The sequence below is a fragment of the Cephus cinctus genome, unplaced genomic scaffold (genome assembly GCF_000341935.2).
Source record: "Cephus cinctus unplaced genomic scaffold, Ccin1 Ccin1_scaffold1161, whole genome shotgun sequence".
Taxonomy (NCBI): domain Eukaryota; kingdom Metazoa; phylum Arthropoda; class Insecta; order Hymenoptera; family Cephidae; genus Cephus; species Cephus cinctus.
The window spans coordinates 1,933-18,448 of NW_014333651.1; the positions used below are offsets into that span (position 1 = coordinate 1,933).

The window sequence follows — 16,516 nt, forward strand, 5'->3', positions numbered from 1 at the left end:
TAGAATTTAAGAAGTCAAGAAATAGAAATGTAAGGAATAGAGTTATATAAATAGAGAAGAAACAAGAAAAAAGATAAGTGAGAAAGTAAAGAATGAAATATAAAGAAATACGGAAGTAAAGAAGAAATAAATAAAGAAGAAGAAGAAGGTTGCAAATGGATATACAAAAAATGAAGTGAGAATAAGGTAATAAGAAAGAAATGAATATAGAAATGAAGAAGTAGAAAAGTAAGGAATAAAGTTAGAAAAGTGGAGAAGAAATGAGAAGAGAGATAAATAAGAAAGTGAAGAATGAAAGATAAAGAAATAAGGAGCTAAAGGAGAAATAAATATAAAAATAGAAGAAGGTTCGAAAGGAATAAGAGAGCTTGATTCCAAGAGACCAGTATAGGAGACCGGCTCGAGGAAGAATGAGCGCTCCGAGTCCGGCTGCCTCGATCGCTCCCCCCACCATCCGCCTGTTCCGGCTCACCGAGTCCTGCGCGCCGAACTTGCGCGCACACAATTTTGGGCAACTTCCAGTATTTCTAAATGTACTTGGCCAGAATTTCCGATTTCCAACTGTTAATATTTCATTGATTTCATTAATTATTTTAATGTTTCAAACACCTAATTTATTTACGATTTAGTGAAAAAAGTAGAAAAAGCAGGAAATATAAGGGAGCGAAATGGGCCCCTCCCCGCCCATTTCCGTGAGGTCCTGCCTCTCCACAAGGGAGCAACGACCCCTCCGAGGCCCCATAGGGGACCGTCTTTTTTTTTATACAGGAAAACCCCCGAGTCCCGCGGCTGCCGCGCACAGGACTAGGGGGGAAAACCTCAAGTACATCAAGATCCAATAATATTTAGTAAAAATTGAGGTACTACACGGGTGTCATGTTGGCACTGCACTTTTTTTTAAATGTCTTAAAAATGTTTCAACAATACTCTTTTTCAATAGTTCTTGAGAAGTTCTATAATTTCCGGTCACGTTCTAAGGTTGCTTTGGGATCCAGCGGTGAGTAGCGGAGAACCTCTGCCCGCCAAGCTACACGTTCTTGTTCACGTTTAGCTCGGCTACGACGGGATTCGCATTGTCGACGGAGGCGATGATCACAAAATTCTACTTCCCGATTCGCCGCTACGATTTAGTGCCATGATTTTGGTATCGCCTAAAACCGTAGTGTGGTGGACCTTCCTGTTCTTCTCTGCCCTACAATCCCAAGCCTGTAATCACGAATTACGAGGAATAAAATGTAGTATGATGCGTAAAATCCAGAATTTCTCTGAAGATCCGAAAAATTCCGCTAGGTGGCGTGGAACGATAATTACCTCCAAAAATGGCATTTTCGTTGAATGTATTTTTTTAGTTCCAGACAATTTCACCGGACGGCCCTGTTGAGCACCTGCTATAATTCCTGATAATTCTCGCTAGAGAGCCTTGCCTTATGTATGGGCTTCCCGTCCTCTGGCAAGTGCTGCTTCCTGTTGAAAAGTATTCTTTTTCAAGAGAACTGCATAATATTTGAAATAAGAATTGTAATCAAACAAGATATTCCTTTATTTATTTACAATCAAGTAGACAACTATAATATAAAAGAATGAGGCTAAGAGAAGAGCGGTGAAAAAACACCCTCCGCATCTTTATAAAAAATAAGTATATGAAATATATTGCAAATTCGGCCAGTAGACTGGAAGATTAAGAATTGAGATTCAAGAGGAAAAAAAAGACAGGATTAGAAGAGCAAGAATGACTATGATTAGCTATCGGGTTCAATGTTATTTCCGAAATCTATTGGTTCCTGCAGTTCGCAGTTCAATCGAACAGCACGTGCGTCGCTCGTATGCTGGGGTAAAATTTAATTTGTACTTCGACGAGGATAAACGTCCCGCTGCTACCTTCGCTAACCTTACCTCATATATTTTTTATCCCTGTGTCTGAACAGCATCCCTGAGCCCTTGTTAATCAAGCACCCGTTTTTCTCTTTCTTTTTTCGACTTTTATACTTTCTCGTTGAAGAGAGTCGCAGGTGGAAGGCTTCAAGACAGTTCACGTAATATGGGAGAGCCGAAGGGCTCTTAAGGATCCTAAAAGGGTAGAAATTGTCCAGCATATCATGTAAGACAAATAAGTGCAACGGGCGAGGAGTCACCTGGGACGAAAACGACTTGACTGCCCGACCGTCGTATTAAATGGGAAGCGACAACTTGTTGGAAGCCAATTTCCTGGCGCAAATATTGACTCTGAACGTAACGTGATATCCTATGACATCTTCTAGAGTCCACTGTACCCTGTCCACCCTGTCCACCCTGTCCACCCTGTCCACCCTGTCTATCCAGTAAACGCTTTGCAATGTCAACGGCCACGCGCTCCTGTTTATTCTATTCTTCTCTGTATTTTTTTTTCTTTCGAGAAAGCAATACCCGACTACAGGAATCCAATATAATCAATGGACACCGTCGTTAGTGGGTGAAAATTATTAGTGCTGGACAAACCCATGATCAAAGTCACCTGCTGAGAACACATCGCTTAAAAATCGTTCGACAAACGTGTCAGTCGATATCTGATAACGCTAATTGAAATATCCGAGCGCCCCAGTATGGCGTGACAGTGTCGTATTCGAAAATCCCATTTAAGCTAAACCGTCGGAATTTAAACGAACCGAAAAAAAAAGCAAAGAAATCAAATACAAATGACAAAAATAGTTCGCAGTAGAATCTCAACAGGTCTTGTATTAGCAATAATTATTCTGCACAATTCAGAATGCGAATAAATCCAGCGTGGCGAGGTTCAGGTGTTTGTTATTCAAGTTGTTCACCCTAATAAAGAACGAGAATCCTACCTTTCAATTTATCCTGATCCTGGCTCAGCCCCATGGAAACATAATTAAATTGCTTCGATTGTCGGAGGTAGTCTGCTATAGACATTCTCTCTTTATCAACCTATTAATTCCGGTGTTGATCAGCAATCCCATTAACAGGAGTCAGTAAGTATGAGGCCGGTTTTTAGAATTCTCCTAATAATCAGCAGCCTCATCTCTCATTTCATAAAGATGATTCCTCTTGGCACTAGAGACAGAAATAGAGAGTGAGAAAAAAATGGTAGAAAAGAAAGAAATAGTTTTGATTATACATAATACAAGAGGGAAGCCGACGAATGCTCCAGGTGGATATCCACCCGCTCGCCCCCCCCCGCCCCCTATGAAAGGGGTTAAACAAAGCAATTACCTGAAAGACATCCCCACCAGGTCCGTGAAAAGAGAGTCACAGTAGTCCGGTGGGATAGAAGACAGCGCGCAAAATCCAACCAGCGAGAGCTTCCTGATAAAAGCAATTGTTTCGAGTGGGGTCCTCTGCGTCCTCTGCGATGCATTGTTCAAGTCTACAGTGCTACGACAGAAAGATCACACGCACCTTTAGTCATTTGGTCCTCGAAGTCAATGGGCTATAATGCAACGTAATACGCGAGTGCACTTTGTTTTATAATAAATAAAAAAAAAAAAAAAAAAAAAAAAAAAAAAAAAAAAAAAAAAAAAAAAAAAAAACGAGGCAAAATGATTCCCATACTTATTCTGGGACTTTTTTTCCACCCAACGATTGGCAGCGATATGGATGACATCATAAGAAAATTGGATGGGATCGGTAGGAGTACTTGTAAGAGTTGGTGAAAGGATGTGAATTTCTTCTGAGAATACTTTCCGGTACCATAATTCTTTCCAGCAAACAAGGAAGATTTGTCTGCTCTTCTATTGAGACGGATGAACGCAGAACTGATGTTGCTGAATCGCGCGAGTGCTGATCTTGAATGGCTGGAGGCCACTTCACCATCCCCGGAAGTGTCGCAGGAAACTACGAAGTTGTCTCACCTTAAGACCACTTGGAGGAATTTCTGGTGCGCGAAGACACCTAGGATCCACGTGGGACCTGCAGGAAGTAGGATGCTTGAGTTGTTGTGCAGAGGACCTAAATACACGCCACATCAGGCAAAGTAATTAGTCGTGATTTTAAGGGGGATTTTATAGAGGAGATTAATAATAAATGTCACCGTACACTCGCTAATGGAACCAGTGACGTTGCAGGGCACTCACGGCCATCTTCAAAGAGCTGTCTACGAGCTACGTGACAGCTACGGTCTGCAGAATCGAGGAGAACCAAGAGAAATGTTATAACGGCGAACCGGAACTGGAGAGACTCATGTCGACTTCCAGGTAAATAAAGGAAAAACATTACATTAGATTGCCAATCCTGAAAAATACTAAATTTAAGAAATGAGAGCGAATTACGTTGGGCCTGGACTTCCTGGAGGAACGAGATGAGCAAGGTGAAAGGTCTCTTCACGACTGCCGTTACTCTTCAAAATCTGGGGGCCCGGAATAATGGTAAAAATAAATGAAATCCTCACCTTTGCGTTGTCACCCTTAACCAGATCCTGCCGCAGGATATCACGACCTGGGTGAGTGCTGGCGCGAGGAACTTGAGAGTCCTCACCTGGAAACACTGGTGGATCAACTGTACCAAAGCGTGGAACCACTTTATCGACTTCTTCATGCTGTTGTCAGGTTTCGTCTGGCTGAAGTTTATCCTGGTCTGATTGATCTAAGAGGACCTATTCCCGCCCACTTATTGGGTACGTTTGATCCTGTAAAAATGGAAGTTTGTTAATTCCCTGGAATTCAACAAGAAGCCTCCGTTATTCTTTTGATCTCGTCAGGCAACATGTGGTCTCAGAATTGGGAATCCTTGGTGGATCTTTTGATGCCGAACGGAAACATTTTCGGGAACGTGAACGAAGCATTGATACGAAAGAATTACACGGTTCGCGATATGGTCGAAAGGGCTGAGGATTTTTATACGTCGCTTGGTCTGCCTCCGATGTCCAGAGAGTTTTGGGAGAGATCGATTTTCGAAAAGGACAATCGAACGAAATTGAACTGTCACGCCACAGCTGCCAATATGTATAAAAATGATGATTTCAGGTATGCGAAATATCGAATAAATTGAAGAATACATAATATCCTTTATAGCTTTAACTAACCTTAGGGTGCTCGCCTGTCTTCAAGTGTCTGCACAGGATTTTTACGTTATCCACCATGAAATGGGGCACATCCAATATTACATGGCTTACAAAAATCAACCGGCGATATTTATGGTGAAGCAGCTCATTTGATTGTAAGCTATATTTTCTACGTAGAAAATATTTTTATTGTAGGACGGAGCGAACTCAGCTTTTCACGAAGCCGTTGGGGACGCGATAATGTATGGCGTCCTGACGCCTCAGCACATGCAACGACTTGGTCTTGCCAACGATTCCGCTTTATCAAACGGCAAGATAGACCTCATTAGTGTGAAAGAAAAAAATTGTTAATCTTACCTTAATAATTCACCTGACGTAGATCTGCCACTGCTGCTCAAACAGGCACTGGGGAAACTGCCGCAAATGCCGCACGCACTGATAATGGACAAATGGAGATGGGACGTTTTTTCTGGGAAAATAAAGGATTCCTTGTACAACAAAGCTTGGTGGGAATTAAATAAAAAATATTTGGGTATCGAACCTCCAGTGGCAAGAAACGACGATTCCTTTGACCCAGCCGCAAAGTTTCACATAACAGACAATACTCCGTATATACGGTAAACTATAAATACTTCGGCAGAAGGACAACTGATAAATAATGCTATTTTTTTCAAAAAATATTCTAGGTATTTCTTGGGCTACGTGCTGCAAGTCCAACTCTTCGAAGGAATGTGCCAAGCGGCAGTTACGGGAAAGGTCGGAGATCCACTGTTTAAAATGCCTCTTCACAGATGCGATATATATGGTTCAAAGGATGCTGGAAGAAGACTCAAGTGAGTTAAGACTGTTTAAAAATGTCACAGTGGCTCAGCCTCTTTTATTTACAAAAATCGCTAGAAAAAAAGTTGTAATAAAAACGTCCGATGACCGTAGGATGCGCATGAGCGTGTCCAAGGCTGCATAATTACAAGTTCCTCCTATGTTTCTTGAACTAGATCTATGATGAGTCTGGGAAGCAGCGTCAACTGGAAGTATGCCCTGAGGACGATGACAGGATGGTCGACCTATCGGATGGAACCGCTGATTCGGTATTATCAGCCGATTCACAAATGGCTGAAACTTCAGGTCGACTACTATGACATCCCCGTCGGCTGGAACTGATACGACTGCGCTCACGATCCTAGGAAGGCATCCGTTTATAAGATTGGCTAGTGCAAACATTTGTACTGCGCTCTCGGATAGCCATCGATCTCGCCGAGAAATATTTTGGAAATTCAACATTGAGAATTCAGTCTGAAGAATCTTCTATTTTCTCGTTCTCTGATTTTGCTTTAATGTGACCAATCGTTGGGATCTCGTTGCGAACCTAATCCAGCATTCGTGAAAAGATCGAACTCCTCACGAGACAGAAGGGCATTCCGAACGTCCTCGAGGATTATCGTTTCCGGGCACCTAAAAGAATACCTTTGTAATTGAGCTTTTAAAATTATTTTTAAAAATTTTTAGGCTTACTTATTGCTGCTCCTTTGCCAGGCTTTGGCGAGGGATAATCGCGTCAAGTCTTCGACTAAACATTGTACCGCCTTCAAAAATGAGTAGACAAAAAATTATGAAATTATGTGTGTTTCGAGCATGACTCATATTGTCATTTTACATATAGTACGATGGAAGTTTACCTTAATAATAACGCGTCCAGCTGCACAATGACTTACGCCTGGAATTATCTCTTCCGGTTGAAGTCGTATGCCAATGTTCCTAGCAGTTTCGTCCACGAATGCATGAGAGGATTCGAGGTCACGAGGTAGCTCGAGAGCTATCTTTCTGTCCAACTGATCTTCGGGTTCTTCTTTGACTGAAGGAAAAAAGTATCCTGTTATAAAAGTTGCTGATCGTAAAATCTAATTGAGAATTGCACGCATGATCACCTTTGGCCTTAAGATTTTGCTGCACGACGTGAACGACATCCACTTCGATGTCCGAGTCCTGATCGTTCTGTGGATTCTTCGAGTCCTTCAAACTTTCTAGCCATTCGTTAAAGGCAGTTGGTTCGGTGGAGGTGGAGCAAGTAAGATCACTTGTGTCTGGCATCTTCTTAGTAGTTTTTACCGCTAGTCTTCCTATATCCAGTGAAAATCTGATTGGCGTGAAACCGTGAAGTCTCGCCCAGATGATGATCTCCTTGGCGCTCCAGAGTTCATCCTCGGGAAATCCTTTCTTCCTTAAGAAGTTCCTGACGGTCTTTGCTCTGCACCATTCCAAAGCCCGTTGCTTTCCGATGTTACAGTTGAAGAATTCTTCTTCGCTTCTACAAGCGTAGGGATGGATGCGCCTGTATTCGGCATCCGAAGCTTCCTTGGTTACCAAGGGTAATCTTTTTATGATGTATTTTAGTGTTCCCAATAAATCCTTTCTTTCCACTGCTTCTATGGACTTAATCACTTCCTCGTATGCTTCCTTTTTGCTGAGAATTTTATATTTGTCCTTTCCCAGTGTAACTTTTATTTTGGCAACTTTGCCGTTGTCCTGTGCCTCAGGGTTCAGAGTCTGTGCAAATTTCTTCACTTTCAGTTGATCTACTACTTCTTGCTGAGCACTAACGTCGTTCTGCACTTTCTGTTGAGCCTGCAAAGGACTTGCTATTTGTAAGGCCGGCACGCTGGACGTTTGATTCAGGAGTAAACTGTTGGATGGATTTATTTTGAGAACCATCGATTTTTGCGTATTTGTATTATTTGTTGGAGGCTTTTTCAAGAGACTTACGCCCCTCACTAGAGGAGCGTTGGACTTTATGCACTTGGCGTTTATCAAAGAGATCTTTTTATTGTCGGCTGGCAAAATTTCTTTGACTACAGATTCTTTCACTGCAGGAATAACACTCGATGTGCCTTCTTGTTTCGATTTGAGCAAGCTGGTGGCATTTACTGGTATCAATTTGTTATTTTTCAAAACAAGAAATTGATTCTTCTTCGCTGGTTCGAATGTCGGTGGTATTGTGATTTTCAAAGGTTGCAATTTCCCTGGCAAGTTTTTAACAGAGGTTACTAGTTTCTGCATCTCAATTTGTTGCATATTCTTGGTATCCTCAGTTTCTACCGGCGACACAGAACTTTGAATGTTTGCAGAGGCTTCTGTTTGAACTTTAACTGCAGAATTACTGGTATTTCGTGTTTTTAAATTCGAATATAATTTATTGCTGTACAATGCGGTGACTTTGTCCGGCGTCGTTGAGTTTTTCACATAAATTTTCTGTTGTAACATATTTCCCACATTGGACATTAAGAAAACCTTATCTGTGGGTGTCATTGCTTGAATTGGTTTTATCGCGACGCATCCATTCCGTAAATTTTCAAATTTTCTTCCTGAGACTTCTGAATCTGTTTTCACAGTTACTTTCACAGATTTCAATGGGCTAGACTTTGTATCTTGACTAGTATTTTTATTTGGATTTTCCATGTTCTTGACATTTCCAATGTACTCGTTGTCCGCCTTTGTGGTGCTTTCTTCGCAAAGAACAGAATCCTCTTTGCAGGCTGGAGAAGCCGATTCGCCATTGACTCCATTCTGCAGTCTCGTGTTATTACCATCCAGTACGATTCTATGTCTCATCATACCGGAAGGTAAATGCTCAATAGTGATATTGCTTTCTGCACTGTGAATAATTTGTGAATAATTTTGGCCGAGACGCTGTTCGCTACTCAAATAATCGTGATCAAATTCGACTGAAAATTTTCGTATATCATTTATTCCGAGAGGTTCGCGCTTTATGCTATTATTCAAATCAATCGATTCAACGGCTTTATTCTCAACAGGTGGAAATTCGTCTTTGACAACAGTCGCGTCTATGCAAACATTATTTTCATTGACAGGTGTTGAAGATTTAACTGGAGACAATTCTGCATCTATATTTGCATCAACAAGACGTGGCTTCATAGTTTTTATCCAGATATCGACTACTGTTTCAGAGCCTAAAATACAAATATTGACATGTGCTATTCATTAAAAAAAAAAAGTAAGAATCGATTAACATAATAAATTAAATCTTACCGAGTGTTTGCAGACCTGTGTAGGTACGGTCTAATTTTAGATAATGAATAATATCCATAGGTTTGTTTAAAACATTTTTAAAATGCAATTGTACTCTTAATGGAAATTCGCCCCAGCCCCGACGTGACAGATGAAACGGTGGGGATCTGAGAGAAATAAAAAAAAGAGTCAGTAAACTATCGAATGCTATGCTGTAGCTTACAATTCGTGACGTCGCGTAAGCTTTTTTGTTTTTCTATTCACTTACGTTACTTCAACGACGTCGTTGGGCTGATAACTCGGATGCAAAAAAAATCGGACTTTGCTGACAAAATTGCTAATATCCGCGTCTTCCTTGCTGCCGCGAACGTACATCGTCCACTTGTGGCTGGCCGCGTCTTCTCGCCAATCTGGCGGGATCCATTTTGAAATATTTCCAACTACAATCCTTTTTCGCACCTTATGATGAAGACCTCTCGAAGGACAAGGAGGTTCAGGAATTCCACTTTTTGGAGGAATGTAACGAGGAACTTTCTTTGCTGGCTCCTCTTCACTTTGAAGACTTTCGCAGGAACGCTTTGCAATCCTATGTGATTTATTTGAGTCTTCGTCGCATTGGCCAAGTCGTTTGCGAATTTCCGATTGGTCAGAATCCTCCTTTATGCTTGTAGAATTATTTACGTCCAGAAAACGCGGGTCCTTTGATGTTGATGGAACTGCTGGATCCGGAGATGGCGCCCTGTTATGTTGCTTGGGACTCTTGCCAATGAGCTGCTTTATGGCTGGATGGATTCGGCTTTGTTTCGATTCGCTCGACTGAGGCACCTGGCACTGTTTACGGTTGTAAAAATCAGTAATGATTACGTAACGCAACAAATGCAGTGTTTTTAGTGCCTTGTGCAGACGATTCTGAATCTGGAGGACTTCCTTTTCTTTTGTGTCGATCTCCTTCGAGAATTCCTTCTCAACGATGTCCGTGATTTTACGTGCGGTGTTGGCGCGAGCTGTCAAATATTACAGAAAAGTAAAATACCTGACTATTCTTCCCGTATTTACATTTGTAATTATATTTACTAAAAGAACCAGGTTTATTTATACACTTGATTGATCCACCTAGTAATCCTTTATACACATTTTTATGCAACGAAAGGAAATGACTGGGTGATCAGGGAGGGTTTGAGAACTCTTAGACCATTCCAATTTTTTAGATTGTCCATCAGTGGAATATATGCAGGCAAATATACAAATCATGTGAATAAATAAGACTGACTCGTTTAATACTCTGCTAACATACCATTTTCTTCGTACAACTTTTGTTGCTTCTCATCACTTGGAGCAGGAGTTGCATAATCGGGGTCCTGTTCATCTAACGTTTCCTTTATAGTATTCATATTTCTAATATTTCCCTGTAAATTAAATGCCATACGTTCCAGTGACTATATTCACAGCAGAATCACTTCAGCAAACACATAATAAAATAGCGTATACGGTACAGAAAACTACAAGCTTATTCCAAATACATTCTACGATAACTATCAACTCATGCATAAGAATGTTATTTAAAAAACTGACAGCAGCAAACATCGATTATAGATGGCAAAAAAACATATAGGTTATAGAGGTTATGTTAGCCAACAACAGCTATCATGCATAACATAGAACAATAAAAAAATATAAAAAAGCACTGTGTAAATTGTTATTCAGTCAAACCAATAACGAGCGCAACATAAGAAATTAACTAGAGCAAACAAAGCGCTCTACCCAAAGAAAACAAAAATAATTGACAGTAGTAGCAAACCATGGAAATGCTGTCAAATGTCTCTAGCTTGCCTGTGATCACGCTGCGGGGATATTTCCCAAGGGAAGTAGGGCAAAACGATTCCAGTTAGTATAATTCCCGACACGCTTTATATTCACACTAAACCGCAAGAGTATCTCCGGCTCTTGGAAAACTCGTAGAATCTCAGCTCCAGCCGCCATAACTCGTTTACTCGGCTCGTGATGCTTACGATTGAAGGAACCAAGCGGCATGGTGCTGACGCGCGTCGCATTGACGCTCCATCTGCCGGAAATTCTGTAAACTTGCAGTTGGTCGAATGATTCCGATGACTTCGTATCTTCTGCATAAATTCAATTACCGATCATGGGTAAACAATAAGAATAAAACGCAGCTCCTCGACATAATTTGACATGATCCCCTCGATTCTGTGTCGCAATATGATGAGCCATGTGAATTCAATACACGCAAGGAACCGATCTGCAAAACGCTTGTTGAATTCTTCTAGAAAAGAGAAAGTCGCTGCTTATACCCCTTGTGCTGTACATATTCCATCGAAAGGCATAGGCCCTTACTTATACCTCTCTTTTAGCGTTAAGAGACGTCTTTTATCGACTGCTATCTGCTGTCTTTTAACGACTAATAGACGTCTCTTAACGCTAAAAGAGAGGTATGAGTAAGGGCCTTAGAGTACAAAACAGCAGATGCCAAAGAAATTTATGTGGCATTCGCTTAAATAGATACCGAGTCAATTTTCACTGATTGTGCAGGAGTATAGGTTTGCGATGCAAAACCGGAAACGGCAGTTGCTCGCACCGCACCGCATCTCTACTTACTTCATATGTTCCTCCCGAGTTAAGAGGGAACAGAGGAGACTGTGCTATCAAAATATACCAATCCGCGGTAAAGTTTAGCTGAACTTTCACCGTCCGCCGACATCTCTTCCCACGATCTCGTCTCGTTGTGTTGTACAGTCTGTGCCACGGCGAGGAACTGTTATGAGTCGCGTCTCGAGAACCGAGAGAATCGAGAGAACCCAGAGCCACTCGGTGGACGCGAGGGATTCGAGTGCGAGGATTTCGCGCACGTTACTCTTATCTCTGTCAGTGCGAAGCAAATAAATATGGAAGTTGAAGGCAGGTTCATCGTGGTGGGTCATCATCCTGGACGGCTAGTAAAGTCTTCCAGTTCCCGATGAGCCTTGCGCACTTCGCCTTACCCCTTTACCGATTCTCCTGGGAGAATGTGAAAGTCGTCGGTCATCTGGTCATCCTTATTATGTACATAAGAGCCCAGAAGATGCTATAGGATATACATGGTGGAACGTCTTCTGGTCTACATCGCCGTAAACAGAATTTCTTTTCATGGAGTTGAAGCCATCGAAATAATTTTTCCCACGCCGTCTTCATAAATATCACTAAGCTTAATATCTGGATACACTATCACACGCGAGGAATCGATAATAAGCAAAACTACCGACATCCGCAAGACAGTAACAATAATTCTTTTCCTTTTTCGTATAAGCCAGAAGATTGACTTTCAACGAGGAACTCGAGGCCATTGCTTGCGCTTACATAGAGCAATGCTGATTTTATTTTTAGGCAGGTGCAGACCCTGCAACTCGGTTCGGTGCACACTGAGAGAGGCAGCAGTGCTCCCAGCATGCACTCCGTTGCCTGTGGAATAAAATAACCGAAAAATTACTACACGGACTCGAGTGAGATCCAAGCGGTGGTAATAATTGATCCGTGAAATAGCAAGAGAAGGAAGAGGCACAATCCCAGGAGTGAGAGGAAGACTCGCAACCAGTGCGAGAATCGGATCGTAGGAAACGTAGTGACTCCCCAGTGGGAGGATTCTCATAATTTCTCTTCCTAGGTTACGAGAGTGCCGGGTCGAAGGAAGAGCCACTCTTTTTCACGGTTCACCTCCTCCGTACTTTATTCGTATTCGTATTCATATTCACCCGAGCTGTACTTCCGCCTTCCTTCGAAGTCCTAAGACGTCCGACGAAATGGAATTGCCCTCTGCTTGGAATATGCCAATCTCAATTGTCGCACCTTCCAATCCGTTACGTTACACGCGTATTACGACATTAGGTAAGATGACACGTTGGATGGAAGATCGGATCTCAATAGCTTAAGGCTTTTCAGAAGAGTCGCGCACACGGCGCAAGCCTTAAGAACGTTCACAAAGTAACGTGCACGTCTACTTGAGTGGTTAACGCCGTTCGAAAGAGATATGCTCCTACTTGGTCTTTTTCTTTTTCTCCATTTTCACACGCAAACGATTAGCATCTGTTCCACATAGATAGCCGGGCATTGTAGATGCCTAGCCATTGTAAATCGAGGATATACCGTGCAGACGGGATGCGACTACGTTCTCGGAGCAACCGGAGCAACCGGAGCAACCGGAGCAAAGTTCTTCTCTCTCGAGGTGAGCGCGATAGTCTCGGGACTGCCGACAACTTCTCCCTCCCTGAGGTTGCCGAGGGCGAACAAAAGATGGTGCAAATTACTTTGTGCAACAGTTCACCGGGTAATAGAAGAAAAGTTGGAGACGTATGCTCACTGAGGCGAAGTGATATAATGGCGACTGAAGGGGCGGGAGGGAGGGAGGGAGGGAGGTAGGCTCGGAGTCAGTTACGAAAATCACGACGCGCCTCGCGTAATCAGAATTAAAGTACGATAAATCGGAGCGAATTCTATTTAATTCTAGCGCACCGCTTCATCACCATGTGAAAAGAGTCTGATGGGCACGCGTTGCGAAATTACCGTCCCGGCACGATTACAATACGCAAAGCTACGCATACGTTGTAATGGCGACTGATCCACGTATTATTTCGTAGACTCACGCCCGTGAGAATTCGATTGCCCTCTTCTTATTCCTCCTCCTCCTCCTCTTCTTCGTGCTCGAGGGGAGCGAAGGCGCAGGAAGGTGAGTGCGTGTTCCCGAGTACTTTCCAAGGACTCGCTGGAGATGCTCACTAGGTCGTTTCGGAGTATAAGGAAACTGGTGCAGGCCAGGGTGGGGAGGACGTTCCTCCGGTAGAAGGTGTTGCTGCTCTATAGCTATGGCCAGGAGCCACGAGAGTTCAGCCGAGTTACACATAGAGATCGAACTGATGTCTCTAAATGGGAGCCTGAGGGCTGGAGGGACCGAGAGGGCTCTGTGTGAGAACCGCTCCTACGTCATACTCGAGCACTTCTTCTTGTTGCTACAAACTCGAACGAGAGGAGACTGCGAAATGACGCAACGTCCTTCCGTGGCAACGGAGGCGGAGAGTGAGAGAGAGAGACAGAGAGAATTCGATGAAATCTAAAGTGTCCAGAATGCAACGAGAGGTCGAGTCGTGAGTCCATTGAGCCTCCTTCGTGCCTCCTTCGTGCCTCCTTCGTGCCTCCTTCCTGTCTAGGAGTCTACTGTACCTACGGGGGTCGATGTTCGCGTACCGAGAGAGCTCGGACTGTTTCGGACAGAAACCTCGAGTTAGGCCGGTGAATAATGCTGTATAGAAAAAACATAGTTGCGTAAGTTGACGTCGTAAAAGTTACGGCGAAGGCAGCGGGTCGCTATCTCGTAGTAGGATCCAATAATGGGTTGTCCCGAAGCTCCTTATTTTCCATGCGAGTCTCCATGCATCGACAGAAGGGACTGCCGAGTTTTCAGTGAAAAGGCGAAAACCCTGTTTACGCTAACGCGACGTTACGCTGATCTCTTACGGGCGTTAATCGTATTTTGCGCAACCGCCTATTTCCTCCGGGCTGGCAAAATCAGATTGCACTAACGAGATTAGCGGAATTGGCAAGTGCCCGACCGATTGACCCACTCTCTTGCAAATAACAACATATAGACTTCAGCAAAGGCCGATCGCTCGGCCATTCTGTAGGGTCGAATGGTTTTCGATTTCCTTCGCCGATGCATTCCATCGGTCCAGCAGCAGAGGCAGCCTGTGCTGCTGCACCGTAGGTTCCGGTGTAACTGGTTAATGGCGAAAGTGTATGATCTCCGCATCGAAGGAAGATGACTCCTTCCTCTTGGAGAGTGCGAGGGACACGGGAAACGACGGTGAGTCTCGTAGCCCGAGGGCGACTTGGAAAGGAATCGAACGAAGAGAAGATAAAAAAGGCAATGACGTTCCGATGGGACTCGGGACGCCGATCAAGAGGACACACAGCACGTGTAGCGAAGACGAGGCCTCTCATGGCGTAAGGTACCAGCAACGTGTGTAATATGCTTTCTCTAGGAGGTGAAAATTCTTAACTTTCTTCACAGAGTAGAAATGTGCTCGTCCGACGATGATGATGATGATGATAATGATTCTCACGGGAGGCCACGTGGAAGGGACCCAGGGTAATAGAATTCCCCAAGGCTCGAATTTCCGAGCCGAGTACGAGCCGAGTACGAGCCGCCGTCCAGCCTGCTTCGGAAACGACGCAGATCGCGAGCGCAGGGAAGGAGGACGGTAATGAGACACGCGCGGATAAGGTTTATGCTAATCGATGGGAAGTCAAGGCAGGAGGATCTTACCGGGTTTGCCTTTAAACTCTTTAACTCTTTAAACCGTCTACGAGCAAGCCGTCGCTTTCCATCCTGAGCGTCTCCCGCGAATCTAACGGGTGTCTCATATCGCGTATGGCCTCCTGCCTGGAGTCATCGGTAGCAGGACTTTCCCTGCTCGCAGGAAGGAAAAGGTCCTTCTCGTGTTATCGACACGGGGTCAGGGGGAGGCGTGAGGAGTAAAGGCCGCGACGGTGCAGCCGCAAATGCAATCCCGTGCCAGACGGAGCCAATTAGAATCCTGCGTTAAGGATGACTCGTCTGTTAGAGGCTGCAAGATACGGCAGGTGGCTGGAACACGTGTATTCCGTTAATGACGGGTCACTCGGAAGCGATGCAGGATGCGATCGATTCAAGGAAAGAAAGTACTTTCGATAGCAAGTGGAATAGAGGTGCTCGACAGGCTCGTTGAGATTCGTCGCGCGATGAGAACGAGCTCGAGTAGAGGCAAATCGCGACTGGCAAATCGCTTATTCTCGAGCGGTTTGAACTTTACGAGTGCTTCGTGTCGACGTAACACGTGGACTACCCGATAGACCACAGTCTATAGTCTCGAAACTCAACGGGAAGCCACCCAATGCGGAAATGCGCCCATATATTCCGATTGGTCGGAAGAGACTACTGAAGACACAAGTACAGTCACGTAGGAATCTGAGTCACGTAGTAAAACACGTATTGTAGCTACATGAAAACATTTCATAAGCCAATGATCCTATTTACGACACATAATTGCTAGTGAAAATCATCCAGTAATACAGAATAATTTGCAGACCCGTAGGATAATATAAAGAAAATAAAAAAAAATAATTTCGTGCCAGTGAGAATACGCAAATTAACTGCCGTCCCGAAAGCACTGCCGCGACCTGACACGAATGCCTAGATATACGTGGATTAGAAATCTTTCAAAAATCACATGGGCTCTCTTGTTCCACTATCAGTGACTGTCCCTGTGAAAGATTGAAAGTCCGAAATCTACGAGTTCACCTGGTAGGTATTAACGAAATACGGTATCAAAAGGTGCGAAAAGCCTATTACACAGGTATTACCAAAAGAGAAGGTAATCCTAACCTATATACCATCTCGTGAAGTGGAGTGAAATATTTACCTAGCGCGAAGTAGCTAATTCGAGATTACGCGAATGTGTGTCAGGAGGAGCAGGGGGG

The 16,516-nt window shown here is 43.6% G+C and overlaps 2 protein-coding genes and 1 long non-coding RNA gene across 14 annotated transcripts in view; 1 reads left to right on the top strand and 2 right to left on the bottom strand.

Moving 5' to 3' along the window:
* Positions 1-865: 865 nt before the first annotated feature.
* On the bottom strand, positions 866-5,682 carry LOC107272297. Of its 6 annotated transcripts, XR_001538875.2 has the most exons (10): positions 5,535-5,682; positions 5,351-5,462; positions 4,382-4,618; positions 4,030-4,224; positions 3,685-3,942; positions 3,208-3,369; positions 2,823-3,048; positions 1,894-2,067; positions 1,312-1,464; positions 866-1,206 (listed from the first exon to the last, which is right to left on the bottom strand). It is a non-coding gene; the product is annotated as an uncharacterized LOC107272297 (long non-coding RNA). The 6 variants fall into 6 exon arrangements; XR_003061161.1 differs by lacking the exon at positions 1,894-2,067 and having other exon boundaries at positions 4,030-4,112; XR_003061160.1 differs by lacking the exon at positions 1,894-2,067 and having other exon boundaries at positions 4,030-4,180.
* Positions 3,519-5,854, top strand: LOC107272295 (angiotensin-converting enzyme). Its single transcript, XM_025089626.1, has 10 exons — positions 3,519-3,621; positions 3,700-3,967; positions 4,059-4,187; positions 4,246-4,358; positions 4,418-4,606; positions 4,691-4,955; positions 5,020-5,128; positions 5,189-5,303; positions 5,373-5,610; positions 5,680-5,854. The coding sequence occupies exons 1-10, from the start codon at positions 3,534-3,536 to the stop codon at positions 5,828-5,830; spliced, it is 1,665 nt and encodes a 554-aa protein (XP_024945394.1). The 5' UTR covers positions 3,519-3,533; the 3' UTR covers positions 5,831-5,854.
* Positions 5,841-16,516, bottom strand: part of LOC107272294 — a 19,685-nt gene continuing 9,009 nt past the window's right edge. For 2 of the 7 annotated variants that reach the window (XM_025089617.1, XM_025089616.1), the window contains exons 3-10: positions 11,026-11,297; positions 10,311-10,422; positions 9,285-10,020; positions 9,038-9,183; positions 6,919-8,958; positions 6,670-6,845; positions 6,506-6,576; positions 5,841-6,445 (exon numbers count right to left, since the gene is read on the bottom strand). In XM_025089617.1, coding sequence (XP_024945385.1) covers positions 6,325-6,445; positions 6,506-6,576; positions 6,670-6,845; positions 6,919-8,958; positions 9,038-9,183; positions 9,285-10,020; positions 10,311-10,422; positions 11,026-11,142 — 3,519 coding nt within the window. In that variant the 5' untranslated portion in view covers positions 11,143-11,297 and the 3' untranslated portion in view covers positions 5,841-6,324. Of the gene's footprint in view, positions 6,446-6,505; positions 6,577-6,669; positions 6,846-6,918; positions 8,959-9,037; positions 9,184-9,284; positions 10,021-10,310; positions 10,423-10,814; positions 11,298-11,629; positions 12,443-16,516 lie in introns of those variants that run through there. The other 5 variants (XM_025089615.1, XM_025089618.1, XM_025089619.1 and 2 more) reach the window with 5 other exon arrangements.